The sequence below is a fragment of the Rhinoraja longicauda genome, chromosome 26 (assembly GCF_053455715.1).
Source record: "Rhinoraja longicauda isolate Sanriku21f chromosome 26, sRhiLon1.1, whole genome shotgun sequence".
NCBI lineage: Eukaryota > Metazoa > Chordata > Chondrichthyes > Rajiformes > Arhynchobatidae > Rhinoraja > Rhinoraja longicauda.
In genome coordinates this window covers 24,224,504-24,244,131 of record NC_135978.1, presented here as the reverse complement: position 1 = coordinate 24,244,131, position 19,628 = coordinate 24,224,504, and the positions used below count along the sequence as shown (strand labels likewise).

At 42.9% G+C, this 19,628-nt stretch overlaps 1 protein-coding gene across 1 annotated transcript in view; it reads left to right on the top strand.

The window, feature by feature from the left end:
- Positions 1 to 19,628, top strand: part of vmp1 (vacuole membrane protein 1) — a 123,090-nt gene that overhangs the window by 37,767 nt on the left and 65,695 nt on the right. The window contains exon 6 of the mRNA XM_078422721.1: positions 4,147 to 4,311. Coding sequence (XP_078278847.1) covers positions 4,147 to 4,311 — 165 coding nt within the window. The remainder of the gene's footprint in view (positions 1 to 4,146; positions 4,312 to 19,628) is intronic.

The window sequence follows — 19,628 nt, the reverse complement described above, 5'->3', positions numbered from 1 at the left end:
AGCAAAGCTCTGGAACCAAGAGTGCCAGAAAATCAGTGGTGGAACTGTAATAAGTAAATATTAAATTTAAGTGCAAGATTATATAACGATATTAATGAATTATGAAGGGGTTAAAATATAAAACACAGCAGAAAGCCAATTACCAACCTTTTGGGCTGATTATCAATTAAGGTGCGAATTTACTTCAAGTACTTCCATATGCTTGGTCGAGTCGTATATATCAACTCTTTCTTCATAACTTAGTCATACATTTTATGACCATTGTTCTTTTATTCAATACCAAGAGAATTGGGATGTGTAAGGAAAAGCAAAATAGAAAATACAAAACAATTTTTTCTTGTGTTGCAAAAAGTATCTCTGTTCATTACCCTTTCTATAAATAGCAGAATATACTTATGATAGGCCTGACATTGTACATGTAGTCCAAGAACTACAGACTGTTGGAAATAATTGTTGTTTTTCACACATGAATGTAGCGCAACGTGTATGCGCACTTGGTGTGAATACCTTTTTTTGCGGAAAAGTTGCATTACGTGCCATATTATGAATTATAATGTTAAAATTCTGAATTTTGGACATCAAAATTCTGAATTTGTAAATCAAATGTTGGGAGGTAAAACTAATTAGTAAAACTAATTAAGTATTTGGGAGAATATTGTTTAGCCAGAGATTGATGAGAATATAGGACTCTATCACAAAATATTTGAGGCAAATAGAACACATCTGGTTTAAGTATATCATTATCTAAAAGGATATACTGGTATAAGGGTAGATAAACGAATGATAGATGCTCCTTCAAAGCATTGAATGGCCGATTTCTTTCCCCAGTCTCTTACCTAATGAACTTGTCAAGGAAAGATTTTATAAACTAAACAATATTATAAACTGTGGTATCACAATGATCAGGATTTTGTTTGCTTGTCAGAAATTGTTCTGAGGTCATTGTACATCAGAAACAGCAGAACTAATATCAGGCCTTTGGCTTAAATTTAGGCAAATATCCAACATGTTCCCCAGTGCTCAAATGTGTGTTTACCCAGTGTTGAGTTGCGGCTTGAATTCAGGGACAGGGAGGCAAATATCCTACCAAAGATTTTGAGATATTGATATTTGTTATTTTTCTTTGAATACGAACCACTTTTTTGGTTTTGTGAGAAGTTATATTAGAAGACCATCACTCAACTCGATAGATTTGACACCGCATTTGTTGGAACTTTATAGTCTGTAAAAATAAGACAATGTAGTGTAAAGATGTTATGATTCTCCTTTATATGTACTGCTTATTTAAATGATTATTCATTCTCCTAAACTGCAATTCTGGTTTAATTACACTTCTATGGAATCAACTTGTCATGTATAAACTCTAGACTTGCCGTCTACGTCGTATCTGCGCCCGGGATGAGGTGTTTCACAATAGGGCATCAGAGATGTCCTCTTCTTCAGGAAACGGGGTTTCCCTTCTTCCATTATAGATGAGGCTCTCACTAGGGTCTCTTCTACATCCCGCAGCTCCGCTCTTGCTCCCCATCCCTCCATTCATAACAAGGACAGAACCCCCCTCGTTCTCTCCTTCCACACCATCAGCCAGCGTGTCCAACAAATCATCTTCCAACATTTCCGTCACCTACAACGGGACCCCACTACTGGCCACATCTTCCCCTCCCCTTTCTGCGTTCCGCAGAGACTGTTCCCTCCGTAACTCCCTGGTCCACTCGTTCCTTCCTACCCAAACCACCCCATCCGTGGGCACTTTCCCCTGCAACTGCAGGAGATGCAACACCTGTCCCTTTATCTCCCACCTCAACTCCATCCAAGGACCCAAACAGTCTTTCCAGGTGAGACAGAGGTTCACCTGCACCTCCTCCAACCTCATCTATTGTATCCGCTGATCTAGATGTCAACTTCTTTACATCGGCGAAACCAAACGCAGGCTCGGCGATCGTTTCGCTCAACACCTTCGCTCTGTCCGCCTTAACCAACCTGATCTCCCTGTGGCTGAGCACTTCAACTCCCCCTCCCACTCCCAGTCTGACCTTTCCGTCATGAGCCTCCTCCAGTGCCATAGTGAGGCCCACCAGAAATTGGAGGAACAGCACCTCATATTTCGCTTGGGCAGCTTGCAGCCCAGCAGTATGAACATTGACTTCTCCAACTTTAGTTCCTCTGTCCCTCTCTTCCCCTCCCCCTTCCCAGTTCTCCCTCTAACTTCCTGTCTCCACCTATATCCTTCCTTTGTCCCGCCCCCCCTGACATCAGTCTGAAGATGGGTCTCGAACCAAAACATCACCCATTCCTTCTCCTGAGATGCTGCCTGACCTGCTGAGTTACTCCGGCATTTTATGAATAAATACCTTCGATTTGTACCAGCATCTGCAGTTATTTTCTTACACAACTGTAGACTTGTTCCAGACAGAACTATAAGAGCAATGAGTGCTTGGGGATTGCATTTGAAGAAAAACATTTCTGTTTAAAAATTGCCAATAAATGATCTAACAGATTTAAAATGTAAATATTAGTTAATTTTTTTTCCACCCAAAGTTGGAAAGAAACGTTGGGCTTGTTGAATTCAGAAGTCTGAGCCAATCTGAAGAAAATTCTAAGCAAGGAGTCAATGTGGTTGACCACTGGTCCTGTTCCATATATTGTTGAAAGCTCTCCTTGGTAGACAATTTTTACGATCAGCTAAAAGAATGCACAAGAACCAATTAAAAAAAAAATATATATCCTGGAATCACTTTAATTCCAAACCTTGCATCAAACATTAAATGTAAAATGCTGTAGAAAAGGAATTCTTTGAACTAAGCTGTCTCGCACTTCAAGGGTAAGAGTAAAACTTTTTTGAGGGTGTGGGGAAGGTCCAATATAGCAACTGGGGCGGCACAGTGGTAGAGTTGCTGTCTTCCAGCATCAGGAACCAGAGTTCGATCCTGACTATGGGTGCTGTCTGTAAGGAGCTTGTACGTTCTCCCTGTAACTGTGTGGGTTTTCTCCCGGGTGCTCTGGCTTCCTCCCACACTTCAAAGACGTACAAGTTTGGGGTACAAGATGTTGGGTTGATTGGCTTCTGTATGTTGTCCCTTGTTTGTAGGATAGTGTTACTGTGTGGGGTGATCACAGGTCGGCGTGGACTTGGTGAGCCAAGGACCTGTTTCCATGCTGTATCTCTAAAGTCTAAAATAAATTGTCCACCGACAGGCATAAAGATGACAATAGATTTTTTTAAAACAAAAACAATCATTCCTCCTCTGGTGTCTGAGGAAGTAGGACCCATGGGATAAATTCATGTTCCTCATAATATGTCTGAAATAAGAGCCTACCTTAGCTTTTGCGAGCCTGGCTCCAAGCAACACCTTACATTTTTGGAAGTTACTGGCAAGAGGTCACTTTACTTTGGCAGCCCTTCTTTTTATTTTTTGAGCCAAGGCAGAATTGCTGGCCTGCATGAACAACCAAAATCAGAGTTAGATTTTAGCTGTATTTACGTCTGCATGTGGCTATGTTTGCAGGGAATGCTGACATAGTCGGCATCTATTCAATGCGTCACAAAGTCATTCACTGAGAAATCCTTGGTATGGTGTTGGAAGCGATGCAGTGGCGTAGCTAGTAGAGTTTATGAATTCAATTATCCGGGTTCAATCAGGGTACCAGTTGCACCACTGTGCCGTTACATGTGAGTGTAAAATTCCATTGATCGGGGACATTGAAAAGTTCTATTGAGGTATTGAATGACAAGTTTATTGTTTTCTTCCATATCTTCCCCCCCCAAAAAAAGAAAGGGCTCTTTAATTTTTTTTAAATTTTACAATTTAAATGATTTTTAAAAAGCTGTAACTAGTAGTGCCATAGATTATTGCATCTAATTTATAAACAGAGTACATCATGCTGAATAGAAAACAATTAGCCAACTATTGTTCTGCAGGATGAAATGCATAGCTATTTAAAGAAACTTCAATAAAATTATAGTCCGATTTGTAAACACTTTACAAGTGTTTATAATTTAGGTTCATTATATGCTTGGATTGGCTTGAAGTCCCAAAATTAAATATCAAACTATTAATTGAAAGAAAATTGGTGAAGGTTTGCAGTTCTTTGAAATTTAGTCTGTTAATAATTCACAAAACTTTATTCCTTATGCTTCGTCTTCAGGGACCACACATTGCTTCAGTGACTTTGGCTGCATATGAATGTAACTCTGTGAATTTCCCGGAACCTCCCTATCCAGATAAAATCATCTGCCCTGATGAGAAATTGAAAGAGACTATCTCTCTATGGGCCATTATCTCCAAAGTCAGGCTGGAGGCCTGCATGTGGGTAAGTCTCCCTGTCATTTTATAACAACTTATATTTGTGCAGCACATTTATTAATGCAATGAAATATCACATTTAACAGGAGTGTTATCAAACATAACTTAACTGGACCACTCAGTGATTTTCAGGCAGATACGGATTATAAAAAGCCTCTCAAAAGAGATGGAGATAATTAGGGAGTGAATTCCAGAGGTTGAAGGTTGTTGCCGATTTAGGCCTGGCTACTGTTGGAAGATGCTTAGAAGATACCCGTGTATCTTGCAGGACTGAAGGAGAAAGTATAAGGTGGCAACCCCAGTATAATTGGATTGGAATTTAAAAAATGGAGGAATTATTGGTCTTGAGGTGAGTATAGTTCATCAGATGTAATGGATTAATGGGATGTGTGAACTTGGACATAGCAAACAGTGCTTTGGATGGTTTCAGATTTACAGAAGGCAGAACATGAGACCCAGCCAGAGGGAGCAGCATTGTAACAATATTTTGTTGCTTGGACCATTTTCTTTGCGTCCAATTAATTTTCCCAGTAAATCACGCATTTATCAGGATGTGCTTTCAGATGTTTGAGGGGCACAAAAAGATGGTCGAGGAATCAAGTCTCTTCACTGCAATTCCCTTTATTATTGTACCTCAAGTTATAATACCCAATCTCCATCCATAATGAAACAATTGATCCTCTTTTTTTTTGTTCACTTGGTATGTACAATATTCAGCTGTTAGATGCTCAGTAATGTCCAGATTTAAGCTACTATGAAATTTGAAAAAGCTAGAATTCTGCACTGAATTGTTGGCCTTCAGAATAATCTCTAGCTTTAGAAGTCCATTTTAATCCAGTAGTTTTCCGATTTGCAGGAGAATAGTGAGTCATAGAGTGATACAGTGTGGAAACAGGCCCTTCAGGTCAACTTGCCCACATCGGCCAACAATGTCCCAGCTACACTAGTCTCACTTGCCTGCACTTGGTCCATATCCCTCCAAACCTGTCCTATCCATGTACCAACTAAGCCATAGATGATTCTATGATTAATTCAACCAAGATAAATATTCTTCAAATAAACTATTTAATGTTCTCTTTTTGCCCTTTCAATTGACTGCTTGGGTGTACTAATGCAGCGGGATTCACTTGATCCGACTATCTCAATTTTAAGTATCTCCTTTTTCCTGACCAGAGCCTCTCTCTTAAATGAGATCTCTGGTACTGGATTCTATTTGAGCGGGTGTTCTAGGAATTTTGCAGTTTTTTAATTCCATTTAGCTCCGAATTGTTTTTCTATCTCTTACTCTCTCACGGTTAAATGAAAGTGGGGTGAGAAATTTCTCGTTGAGAATCTTCATACTACTGGCATGTTTGATCGCCAAGGTGGTTTTGATTGAACACACTTTTCATTACACTCGTGTAGTATGTAACTTTTTTTGCCGCCAATCTGTGGGTATTTAACAAGAAAATGCTAAACAAATGCAGATATAATCTCCATTATCAGCAACTACTCTTTCAACCATTGCAGCTTAGTTCTCGGGGGGGGGGCCTCAACTAAGTTCCTTGTTATGCCACTGCTGTTTCTACTTCAAAGGCCAGTTAGGAAGCCTTTGGTATTTGCTGTTCATGTGCTTCTGATCGTCACACAAGCCACAGCATGATTCTCAAGAAGTGACAAATGTATTTTCCGAATATTCTTTGAGCCGCCTCCTTGACATCTTTTCTTATTTCCTTCTCTACTGTGAAGGCTCTGACAGCAGTCTGCAACGCTTCCTTTTAGCACCAGTATATACTTGTAAAGTGAAACGCTAGAGGAGCCAAACATTTGGCCCTTTATGCCTTTTTGTTTGATGTAATTCCAATTGTAAGTATTATGCAGGAAAATACTGGATTTTTATTTTATTTTAAATGAAATGTTGAATTCAGTGTCCTTTAAAGTCTTTTCAACAGTTTGGACTAGAATTACCTATCCAGATTGGAATGATCAAATGTAAATAAAATCACTGGGAACTTGATGCATTCAAGGAAGTGCATTTCACACAAAGCTTCGCTGGGGACATGACGCCTGTAACAGTTGAGAAACTATTGTTCTAAGCACCAGCAATGCTCCCCCTCTGAGTGCTGCAATAAGAAAGTTCTAGTGTTTTTATGTGTTGTGAAATAATATTATTGATTTTCTGTCCAAAAACAATAAATCTCTTAAATGAGTCAGTTGAATCAAATCTCATTTTTCTGTAATATTTATGTCAAAATCTTTGCTCTCAGCTGTAGGCAGAAATCTATGTTGTGTCATCCACCTGAGCTAGTTAATAACTGGTCATTCCTTCTTGGGATGTTAAGGCTTGTAATTAAACAGTGTTAAGAAATTTGATTTTGCATTCTAATGGCTTGCAGTGTTCTATACTGAAGATTTATGGAAGTTTGTTCCGATAGTTTATTTCACTGAAGTCTCTAGTCTACACACATTTATTCAAAGACCAGATCAAGTGGACGCGTTGGGCTCAAACCTCTCCTGCATTGGTGCAGCACCCTCTCCTTCCCCCCCCACCTCCTCCACTCCCCCCTCTCTCCTCCCCACCCCTCCCCCTCCCTCCATCCCCTTCAACCCCCCTTATCCTCCTCGCTCCTTCCCCCCTCCCTCCCTCGGAGATGGATTTAAACTTTAAAATGTGAATAACTTTTAAACTATAACACCGATTTCAATGAAACTTCTTCCATTAGCACCAAAGGGACAACGGTGAGTAAGGAGGGCCTAAAATTGTCGCACTATCATGTACCGTTTTGGCTGAAGTTCAGGAACAAACAAACAAATGACAGTTTTAGTAAATAGATGAGCTGAAAGCTTGCTGTAGGTCCTCTTATTTGCTGCTTTGAAACAAGACACTAAGCGATGTGAAAATGGTCCAGTTTCTTGACTGTTCTGGCCATTATATGCAGTGCCTTCAGAAAGTATTCAGACCCTTCACTTTTTCCACATTTTGTTACGTTACAGCCTTATTTTTAAATGGATTAAATTCTTTTTTTAATCACCAATCTACACACAATATCCCAGAATGAAGAAGCAAAAACAGGTGTTTGGAAATTTTTGTAAAGTAATTAAAAAGAAATAACTGAAATATCACATTTACATAAATATTCAGACCCTTTGCTATGACACTCAAAATTGAGCATAGGTTTACCTTGTTTCCATTGATTATCCTTGCGATGTTTCTACAACTTGACTGGAGTCCACCAGTGGTAAATTAAATTGATTGGACATGATTTGGAAAGGCACACACTTGTCCATATAAGGTCCCACAGTTGACAGTGCATGTCAGAAAAAAAAGCCAAGCCATGAAGATGAAGGAATTGTCCTCCGTCATTCTTAAATAGAAGAACTTTGGAACCACCAGGACTCTTCATAGAGCTGGCCGCCCGGCCAAACTGAGCAATTGGGGGAGACTGGCCTTGGCCAGGGAGGTGACTAAGAACCTGATGGTCACTCTGACAGAGCTCCAGAGTTCCTCTGGAGATGGGAGAACCTTCCAGAAGGACAACTATATCTGCAGCACTCCACCAATCAGGCCTTTATGGTAGAGTGGTCAGACGGAAGGCACTCCTCAGTAAAAGGCACATGGCAGCCTACTTGGAGTTTGCGCAAAGGCACCTAAAGGACTCTGACCATGAGAAACAAGATCCGCTGGTCTGATGAAACCAAGATTGAACTCTTTGGCCTGAATGCCAAGCGTGATGTCTGGAGGAAACCTGGCAACATACCTACGGTGAAGCATGGCGGTGGCAGCATCATGCTGTGGCGATGTTTTTCAGCGGCAGGAACTGGAAGACGAGTCAGGATTGCGGGAAAGATGAACGGAGCAAAGTACAGAGGGATTTATTCACAAAATGCTGTAGTAACTCAGCAGGTCAGGCAGCATCTCGGGAGAGAAGGAATGGGTGACGTTTCGGGTCGAGACCCTTCTTCAGATGTCTGGAGGAAACCTGGCAACATACCTACGGTCTGAAGAAGGGTCTCGACCCGAAACGTCACCCATTCCTTCTCTCCCGAGATGCTGCCTGACCTGCTGAGTTACTCCAGCATTTTGTGAATAAATCGATTTGTACCAGCATCTGCAGTTATTTTCTTAAAGTACAGAGGGATCCTTGATGGAAACCTGCTCCAGAGTGTTCTGGACCTCAGACTGGGGTGGAGGTTCACCTTCCAAAAGGAAATGACCCTTAGCACACAGCCAAGATAACACAGGAGTGGCTTCGTGACAAGTCTGTGGATGTCCTTGAGTGGCCCAGCCAGAGCCTGGACTTGAACCCGATCGAACATCGCTGGAGGGACCTGAAAATAGCTGTGCATTGACGCTCCCCGTCCAACCTGACAGCGCTTGAGAGGATCTGCAGAAAAGAATGGGAGAAATTACCCAAATATAGGTGTGCCAAGCTTGTAGCGTCATACCCAAGAAGACGTGAGGCTGTAATCCCTGCCAAAGGTGCCTCACCAAAGTACTAAGTAAAGGGTCTGAATACTTGTGTAAATGTGATATTTCAGTTATTTCTTTTTAATTACTTTGCAAACATTTCAAAACACCTGTTTTCTCTTTTTTATTATGGGGTATTGTGTGTAGATTGATGATTAAATAAATGAATTTAATCCTTTTTAAAATAAGGCTGGAACACAACAAAATGTGGAAAAAGTGAAGGGGTTTGAATAAAGTATTCAGCTTTTCGTGTTCCCGGGCAGTATAACTGAGTGGGAAATTTTAAACTTTATCATTCCTATTATGCTAGGAAAACAGGAGGATTGCGAAAGGGCTTGCCAAGAGCAGTACTAGGCTTAACTAAAAATATGGTGTGCCAATATAATGAAGCTACGATGAAGGACTATTTGCACGCCAAATAACAGAAATAGCATGCAAAATGGATAGGTAAAAAATCTAACAACCAATGGATCAGAACTAAACCCTGTTGTCTGATCAAGTCTCGTCATAAATGGTGGTGGGCAATTAATCAGCTAATTGGAGGAGGAATATTTATGTCAGTATTTCTGTCTCCTGGAATATCCTGGTCCTCAGCAGTGACATGAGAGTTGTTTTTAAAAAAGGCTGAAGCTGTCTTAGCAATGCTGAGCCTGAAATGACAAATAAAATTGTCCATCTCCCACAATAGACAATAGACAATAGGTGCAGGAGTAGGCCATTCAGCCCTTCGAGCCAGCACCGCCATTCAATGCGATCATGGCTGATCACTATCAATCAGTACCCCGTTCCTGCCTTCTCCCCATACCCCCTCACTCCGCTATCCTTAAGAGCTCTATCCAGCTCTCTCTTGAAAGCATCCAACGAACTGGCCTCCACTGCCTTCTGAGGCAGAGAATTCCACACCTTCACCACCCTCTGACTGAAAAAGTTCTTCCTCATCTCCGTTCTAAATGGCCTACCCCTTATTCTCAAACTGTGGCCCCTTGTTCTGGACTCCCCCAACATTGGGAACATGTTATCTGCCTCTAATGTGTCCAATCCCCTAATTATCTTATATGTTTCAATAAGATCCCCCCTCATCCTTCTAAATTCCAGTGTATACAAGCCCAATCGCTCCAGCCTTTCAACATACGACAGTCCCGCCATTCCGGGAATTAATCTAGTGAACCTACGCTGCACGCCCTCCATAGCAAGAATATCCTTCCTCAAATTTGGAGACCAAAACTGCACACAGTACTCCAGGTGCGGTCTCACCAGGGCCCGGTACAACTGTAGAAGGACCTCTTTGCTCCTATACTCAACTCCTCTTGTTACGAAGGCCAACATTCCATTGGCTTTCTTCACTGCCTGCTGAACCTGCATGCTTCCTTTCATTGACTGATGCACTAGGACACCCAGATCTCGTTGAACTCCCCCTCCTCCTAACTTGACACCATTCAGATAATAATCTGCCTTTCTATTCTTACTTCCAAAGTGAATAACCTCACACTTATCTACATTAAACTGCATCTGCCATGTATCCGCCCACTCACACAACCTGTCCAGGTCACCCTGCAGCCTTATTGCATCTTCCTCACAATTCACACTACCCCCCAACTTAGTATCATCTGCAAATTTGCTAATGGTACTTTTAATCCCTTCGTCTAAGTCATTAATGTATATCGTAAATAGCTGGGGTCCCAGCACCGAACCTTGCGGTACCCCACTGGTCACTGCCTGCCATTCCGAAAGGGACCCATTTATCCCCACTCTTTGCTTTCTGTCTGTTAACCAATTTTCTATCCATGTCAGTACCCTACCCCCAATACCATGTGCCCTAATTTTGCCCACTAATCTCCTATGTGGGACCTTGTCGAAGGCTTTCTGAAAGTCGAGGTACACCACATCCACTGACTCTCCCTTGTCAATTTTCCTAGTTACATCCTCAAAAAATTCCAGTAGATTTGTCAAGCATGATTTCCCCTTCGTAAATCCATGCTGACTCGGAACGATCCCGTTACTGCTATCCAAATGCTCAGCAATTTCGTCTTTTATAATTGACTCCAGCATTTTCCCCACCACTGATGTCAGACTAACTGGTCTATAATTACCCGTTTTCTCTCTCCCTCCTTTCTTAAAAAGTGGGATAACATTTGCTATTCTCCAATCCACAGGAACTGATCCTGAATCTATAGAACATTGAAAAATGATCTCCAATGCTTCCACTATTTCTAGAGCCACCTCCTTAAGTACTCTGGGATGCAGACCATCAGGCCCTGGGGATTTATCAGCCTTCAGTCCCATCAGTCTACCCAAAACCATTTCCTGCCTAATGTGGATTTCCTTCAGTTCCTCCATCACCCTAGGTTCTCCAGCCCCTAGAACATTTGGGAGATTGTGTGTATCTTCCTCAGTGAAGACAGATCCAAAGTAACGGTTTAACTCGTCTGCCATTTCTTTGTTCCCCATAATAAATTCCCCTGCTTCTGTCTTCAAGGGACCCACATTTGCCTTGACTATTTTTTTCCTCTTCACGTACCTAAAAAAACTTTTGCTATCCTCCTTTATATTATTGGCTAGTTTACCCTCGTACCCTCGTACCTCATCATACAAAGTCATGCTGACTATCCCTAATCAGCCCTTGCCGATCCAAATGCCTGTGTAACCCAACCCTCAGAATACTCTCTAGTAACTTTCCAACTACAGATGTTAAGCTCACCGGCCTGTAGTTCCCAGCATTTTCCCTGCAGCCCTTCTGAATAGAGGCACAACATTTCCACCCTCCAGTCTTCCGGCACCTCTCCTGTATTTAAGGAAGACTCCTAAATTTCATCCAGGGCTACCGTAATTTCCTCTCTAGTTCCTCTCTAGTTTCCCACAATGTCCTCGGATGTATCTGATCAGGCCCTGGAGATTTGTGTACCTTCATACCCAATAGTACCTTCAGTACTTCTTCGACGGTAACACTGACTGCTCTCAAGACACTTCCATTGACTGTCCCAAGTTCCTCAGTCCTACTGTCTCCTCGGAAAACACAGAGGAGAAATACTCAAAAGTTCTTATTGAATCCTAACCAACCACCTTTACAGTGGTGAATTCCCTTCGATTTGTGTCCACCCTCGATTTAAACCAGCATCTGCAGTTCTTTCTTACACATGAGAACTCGTTGTTTGGCTTTGCATCATGCCATGACAAATCTTTATATCTTAACATTAGGGTGGATCATTTTCACCACTGTGGGTTTTAAATTGGGTGAGGTTTGTACCCAAGTATATGCTAATTTCCATTACCTTCAAGGCACAGTTGCTCAAAGTAGAAACCTATTGCTCAAGAAAGGAGAATTTGCAAGCCAATCCATGTGATCACCAGTCCCCTTTCCACTGCCCTTAATGTGTTGGCCCAGAGCCCATAATTAATTCCTGTGCTTGGCCCAGAGCCCATAATTAATTCAGTCCCCTAACTTGCTTTGGACCCAGTCCAAACAGAATGATACAGCAAAGCATTTTGTGCTGGGACAATATATCAAGGACACATTAACCAATCTATAAGCGGAGTTTAAATGTACATGCTATTAAAATGTAATGGACTAATATGCAAAAACCCAATATAAGAAAAATACAGCATTAGCCATAAATAATTGAACATATGTTGAACCTATAAATTTCTAATAAAATAATTTTTTGCGAAAAAAATTATTGCGAATGCAATAGTTTTAGTAATTACTAGACCAAGTGGACCCATTGGGCCCATTCCTCGTAGAGGGGGGACAGGGAAGGGGAGAAGGTGTGAGTGAGTGAGCCCTGGACCCAAAGCCTCTCCTGCATTGTAGCACCCTCAACCCCCCCACTCAATCCCCCTTATTCCTCCCTCCTCCCCCCAGTGACCTACTCCATCCCCCCGACCCACCCCCACTTGCCCTCCCCTGCCCCCACCCCCATTTGCCCCTCCCCCACTTGTCCCTCCTCTACCCCAGCCCTGCCTTCACCCCCATTTCCTCCTCCCCACCCCTATTCCCCCCTCCCTTCACCCTACCCCCACTCTCCCTGCCCACACCCCACTCTCCCCTCACCCCCAATCTTCCCTCCTCCCAACCCCCAATTCTCCCTCCTCCCAACCCCCACTCTCCCCCATCCCCACTCTTCCCTTCTCCCCACCCACTCCCCTTTTCCCCCACCCCCATTCTCTCCTCCCCCACCCCTTCCCCACCCCCACTCTCCCCTGCCCCGCTCTGTCCCCCTTCCCCCCACCCCCACTATCTTACCCTGACCTCCTCACCCCCACCCTCCCCTGCCCCCCATACCCAAACTGATCTCTTGAAGACGTGCGGGTCGCATTGTGACGTCACACGCTGGATACCGGCGGGGTGGGAGGTGGGGAGCGCGAGCTCATCTCTCACAGGCGCACGGATGCCATTGTGACGTCACACACTGAAGACCTTGAAGAAATGGGTTAGAAAGCAAAATTTTAAACTTTAAAATGTCTGTAGCTTTAGAAATGGAGCTTCAATTTGAATGAGAGTTGTTAGAAATTATGCCCAGGATAATGGTGATTAAGGTGGTGCAAACATGTGGCGCTATGGTGTACCGTTTTGGCTGTGCGAACCACAAATGTTATGCTGCACACAAACACACATACACGCAGACAGAGTTTTAGTAATATGTACTAGACCAAGTGGACCCATTGGGCCCATTCCTCGTAGAGGGGGAACAGGGAAGGGGAGAGGGTGTCGTCACTGAGTGAGCCCGTGACTCAAAGTCTCTCCTGTATTGGTGTAGCACCCTCAAGCCCCTCACTCAATCCCCCTTATCCCCCCAATGACCCACTCCATCCTCCCTACCCCACCCCCACGTCCCTCCCCTGCCCCCCACCCCCACTCCCCCAGCCCTGCCTCCACTCCCATTCCCCCCTCCCCACCCCTATTCCCCCCTCCCGCTCTGCTGACCCCCACCCCCACTCTTCCCTCCTCCCCACTCTCTCCTGCCCCCCACTGTCCCCCTTCCCCCCCACCCCCACTGTTCCCCCCACTCTCCTCCTCCCCCTCCCCCCCTCCCCCTCCTCCCCCCACCCCCACTCTCCCCCTCCTCCCCCCACCCCCACTCTCCCCACCCAGTCGGCCGCCATGCCCACTCCCCTCTTTTGAGCCATTGGCTGTGAAAGTCACTTACCAGTGCCCGTGCGTTTAACGCTGACTGCCAACGTGCTAGTCTCTGCTGGGACGGGGCCGGGCGAGGTGAGGGGAAAGGGGGGGAGGTGGGAGGGGAGAGAGGGAACGACTACGGGCGGGCGGCGGCCATCTTGTTTTGGCGCATGAGGAGCAAATGAAGTCGAACGTGGAGCATTGTGATGTCAGACGCTGAAGAGTTTCAGGAAATGGGTTAGAAAGTGAATTTTTAAACTTTAAAATGTCTGTAGCTTTAAAAATGTTGCTTCAATTTGAATGAGAGTTGTTATGTAATATGTCCAGGATAATGGTGAGTAACGTGGTGCAAAAATTGTGGTGCTACGTTGTACCGTTTTGGCTGTGCAAAGTACCAAAGTTATGGTGTGCACAAACACACATAGAGAGAGTTTTAGTAATATAGATGGATAGATAGCGAATGCAATAGTAGGCAACTCTACCGCTGCGCCACCATGCTGCCCTTGTTTCACATATTCTATGAACATAGCTTGAATGAATGAATGTTTATTGGCCAAGTATGTACACATACAAGGAATGTGCCTTGGTGCTCCGCTCGCAAGTAACAACACGAACATACAATAAACAATTAAGAATAAAGCATAAAACATTAAAACATTAAGGATACAACATTACGGTTTAAACATGTGAGTGAAATAAACCAGAGCAAAAAGAGACTACAGACTTTTGGTTATTGAGTAGAGCTACTACTCGCGGGGAAAAAAGCTGTTTTTATGTCTGGCTGTGGCTGCTTTGACAGTCGCCTTCCAGAGGGAAGTGCTTCAAAGAGTTTGTGGCCAGGGCGAGAGGGGTCAGAGATGATCTTGCCCGTTTGCTTCCTGGCCCTTGCAGTGTACTGTTCATCAATGGGAGGAAGGTTGCAGCCAACAACCTTCTCAGCTGATCGAACGATTCGTTGCAGCCTCCGGATGCCGTGCTTGGTGGCTGAGCCAAAGCAGACCATGATGGAGAAGGTGAAGATGGACTCAATGACAGCAGTATAGAATTGGACCATCATTGCCTGTGGCAGATTGTGTTTCCTCAGCTGCCGCAGGAAGTACATCCTCTGTTGGGCCTTTTTGACTGTGGAGTCGATGGTAGCCTCCCATTTAAGGTCCCTGGAGATGATGGTTCCAAAGAACTTAAATGACTCCACAGATGTGACTGTGGTGTTGTTCACGGTGAGTGGGGGGAGGGGAGGGGAGGGGGAGCTCTCCTAAAGTCTACAATAAGTTCCACTGTCTTAAGAGCATTGAGCTCCAGGTTATTGCGATGGCACCAGGACGCCAGCTGTGTCACTTCCTGTCTGTAGGCAGATTCCTCCCCATCGTGGATCAGTCCAATCGGGGTTGTGTCATCCGCAAACTTGAGAAGCTTGACAGAGGAGTCTGTGGAGGTGCAGTCGTTGGTGTAGAGAGAATAAAGGAGAGGGAAGAGTACGCAGCCTTGCGGTGCTCCTATGGTGAGGATCTGCGGGTTTGAGATGTGCTTTCCCAGCCTCACATGCTGCTTCCTGTCCTTGCTGCAGAATTGAAGGGAACTTTGCTGTATTGTTTTGCAGACTGAATCCTGGTGCGCTGCTTTTGTCCACCAGTATATTTATTTGTGTCTGGGAAATTAATATACTTTAGCTCTTCTGGGAAACCCACAAATATTTTCATGTTTTTATTTCCTTGAAACATCCTTTGAGATGGGTATTATGTGATGGTGAATTAAGATTAACCAGACCAGAAATATGATACAGAAAAACAACAACTATGAAGGCCTGGTCTTTCAGCTTTGTTATAATTGATATTTTGGTCCAGTAAATTAAATCTGACTTGGTTGAGTAGACAAAGCTGTGTTTATTAATTGTTGGTATTAAGAATGAATTTGCAATATAAATTCTATAAATGTTAATGCACAAAGTACTAGCTTACTGAGTTGGGGCTGTCAGGAAATATTGGCAACAACAGAAGAATTGGGCTACAAGTGTCAGTTTTGGGTTGTTGAGTTGTGTTGGGGCTTCGTATTTTGCCATCTACATTGATAATTGAAAATGATATGTTGGCTTTTATTGCAATTGGGCTGGAGGACAATAAGTAGGTAGGTCTTGCATTAACCACGTTAAGCGTTGGCAAAACCACTATTGCAATACTCTGTGTCATTTTGGCCTCCATATTAGAGGGGACTATCTTGCAAACATGTATTTCCGAGCAGATTCAGTAGGTTAACTTCTGGAATGAAGTATTTGTTTTTTTGTGAAATGGTTGGACCTTTATTTTTTTGAATTAAGAAAAGTGATAGGTGATTCCACTGAAACAGGATTCTGAGGGGAAAGGATGTTTTCCCACATGGGTGCATGCAGGATGAGGGATAACGTTTCTGAGGGATTGTCTATTTAAGACTGACTCCAGAATCATCAGAATGAACATGAATCCTCAGACATCCCTTGGGAGCTGCATAAGTTTAGTAATTGAATATAACCAAGGTGATTGAATACAATCATTAAACCAGCTTTTTTGTTCATGGGGAACTGGTGGCTTTAGGGGTCCAGCAGGAATGTGGAATTGAGACCAGAGTCAGATCTATGATGGAATTATTTGGTGACAGAGCAGGCTGAAAGAACTTTACCTTCCTACATGACATAACCTTAATGACAGTTTTCTTTAAAGGTGTTTATAAATGCACATTTGGGAGAGGATGGTTCTTTCCACAAAATATTTGGCACTGACATTGTTCCGTTTTGGCCATCAAAAGTAAAACCGATCTAACATTTGGTTGAAGCATTTGTTTAACACTAATTAAAAAGGCATTGTACAATGAATTATTGGTGCAAAAGTCCAGAACCATGAATGTTCAGACCTTGAATCCAATCGTGAAAACTGAGGACTAAAAAATCAGTAAAAGCAACCGTTAAATTATTGAATTAAAAAACTGCACTCCCACCCTAACCGCCAATTAAGTCACACAAATTAGTTCGCTACCTAGACTAACTTATTTGTCTCGCATTTATGATGACTCTCAGACCTGAAACATTAACTGCTTTTCTCTCCTGACATGCTGAGAAATACTGTATTGTTTTTAACACTGACCTGGAAGAAAATCTGCCACACGCAAAAGATCAGTCAATTTTATCACCTCTTAACTGCCCTCTAGAACAGCCCAGCAAGCTGCTTAGTTTGGGAGCAATTGCAATAGAGAATAAATGCTGGCATAGCTGGCAGCATCTGCAATTATCAAAGGGTATATATTTTTAAAATTTATTTAAAAAAAGAAATTTGAGGTAGGAGTATCACCAGCAAAGTCACTAGATAGATAGATAGATAGATAGATAGATAGATAGATAGATAGATAGATAGATAGCAAAGTCACTAGATAGTCCACGAGATGGCAGTGGAGGTGGGGAGCTACTTTCCTGAACTGCTGCAGTCTTTTTGGTTAATATCTTCACATGGTTTTTGGGACAATTCCAGGATCAAGTTTAATTAACAATAAAGCAGTGCCCCAAATTAGAAATGTGTGATTTTGGATGATACAGATGATGGTATAAAATAATACAAAATAACATCATTAAAATGCATAAAATTCTGAGGGGAATTGACAAGATGGATTCTGAGAAACCGTTTTTCCGAGTGTAAGTATCGAGATCCAGAAAGTAGAGTTTCAGAGGAAGGGGTTTCCCTTTTAAGGCAGAAAAAGAGTGTAGTTTGTGTTTGTACTAGCTGTCTTAGCATTATTTTGTATCTTGCTGTATTATTTTTGGACACTTGGGGGTTGTCGTGAGATGAATACATATATGGGCATAACATACTGGGAGGAGCCAGAATTAGGAGTATATTTGTGAATGCAGAGATAGGAGGGGTCAGACGCGGAGAAGCTTTGGCGAGATACAATTCTTACCAGATCTATGATGGGAGAAATACTAATCTGTTTTGCATTACTACTTTAATGCAATTAAACTGAAACATTGTGAAGTTCTCTCTGTTGTCGATTTGAGTCGAGATCCATCAGTCCAGCCTCCGTGAAATGGGGGTAAGCGGAAAGGACTTTATTGTAAGGATTGAAGTTGCCACTACAAAGAGTTTCATCTCTCGAATGACTGACTCTTTGACATTCTCCACTCCAAAGAGATGTAGAGAAAGAGAAACTGAATATATTCACGGCGGTGATGGGAAAATATTTGAACTCCAGGGACTTGAGAACGAGGGGGTAGAGTGCAGAAGTAGTGCTGAGGTCAAGATTAGATCAGCTGTGATCACATTGTATGGCAGAACAGACATGCCTTGTTCCTGCTCCAATCAAATGCTAAATTATCATCAAGGGCACTCTCTCCTCTAGTCTGAAATTTGCTTACAGGGATAAGGTTGTGATGTTGTCAAGAGCCAAGTAGTCAATGCAAAATACAAACTGGGCCATTGATGAGCAGGTTATTTTTGAATATGTGCCTCTTAATAACATTGTCTGAATCTTCCATTGTTTTGCTGATGATTTTGGTGGAGAGAATAATTAGCCAGAGTGGATTTGTCTTGCTTTTTGTGAACAGGACATACTAGAACAATTTCCCAGTGTTGGGGAGATGCCAGTATTATAACTATACTGGAATAGCTAGCTGCGGCAGAACAATTTGTGGGGTGCAAGTTTGCAGTTGGGATGCTATTTCGTCTCATAACTTTTGTTATATCTGATGCTCTCAGCCATTTCTTGATATGTGGAGTGATTTAATTGGCTGAAGACATAACTTCTATGATGGTGTGGATCTTGGGTTCTGACATTGCTTAGCTGTCTATTGCAAGTTATTTTTGTCGTTTAACCTACATGTTGCAACTTCAATAAGTTGGCAACTCATTTTGTAAGTATGGCTGATCCTAGTTTGTTCTTTTGCATTTCTCATTGACAGAATGAGGCCTCTGGCAGGCCACTGCGGAATATACAAGTGTATCTTTGTGCTGCTGCACATGATCCAGAACGCCTCATGGATCCCAGTTTTTATCTTCTAGGTGTGATAAGTCTATACCATTTTGTATAACTGTGGTGCAATACAACATGATATGTGTCCTTCGTGTGAAGTCAGACCTTATGTCTCTGAGAATGATCCCAGGAATGATTGGGTAAACATATAATGAGTGTTTGACTGCACTGGGCCTTTACTCGCTGGAGTTTAGAAAGATGAGGGGGGCACCTCATTGAATAGTGAAAGGCCTGGATAGAGTGGACTTGGAGAGGATGTCTCCAATAGTGGGAGAGTCTTGGACCAGAAGCCATAGCCTCAGAATAAAAGGACGTATATTTAGGAAGGAGATGAGAAGGAATCTCTTTATTCAGAGGGTGGTAAATCTGGAATTCATTGCCACAGAAGGCTGTGGAGGCCGTCAATTGATATTTTTATGGCAGAGATTGATAGATTCTTGATTATAGATTGATAGATTCTTGATTAGTACAGGTGTCGGGTTAAGGGGAGAAGGCAGGAGATAGGGTTGAGAGGGAAAGATAGATCAGCCATAATTGAACGATGGAGTAGACTTAATGGGCCGAATGTCCTAATTTGGGCTGCACCATTTCTGTTATTCTTTTTGCTCTTGCCATGAACATGGTGGCCAAGTCAGCCGAGGTGGAATGCAGATGCCCCCTAACCAAGTCTGGTGTATGAGAGCCCCCAATAAGCTTTTATGGACGACCTTACTATCACCACAACATTGGTCCCAGGGAGTAGGTGGATCCTACAAGGTCTTGAGAAACTTAT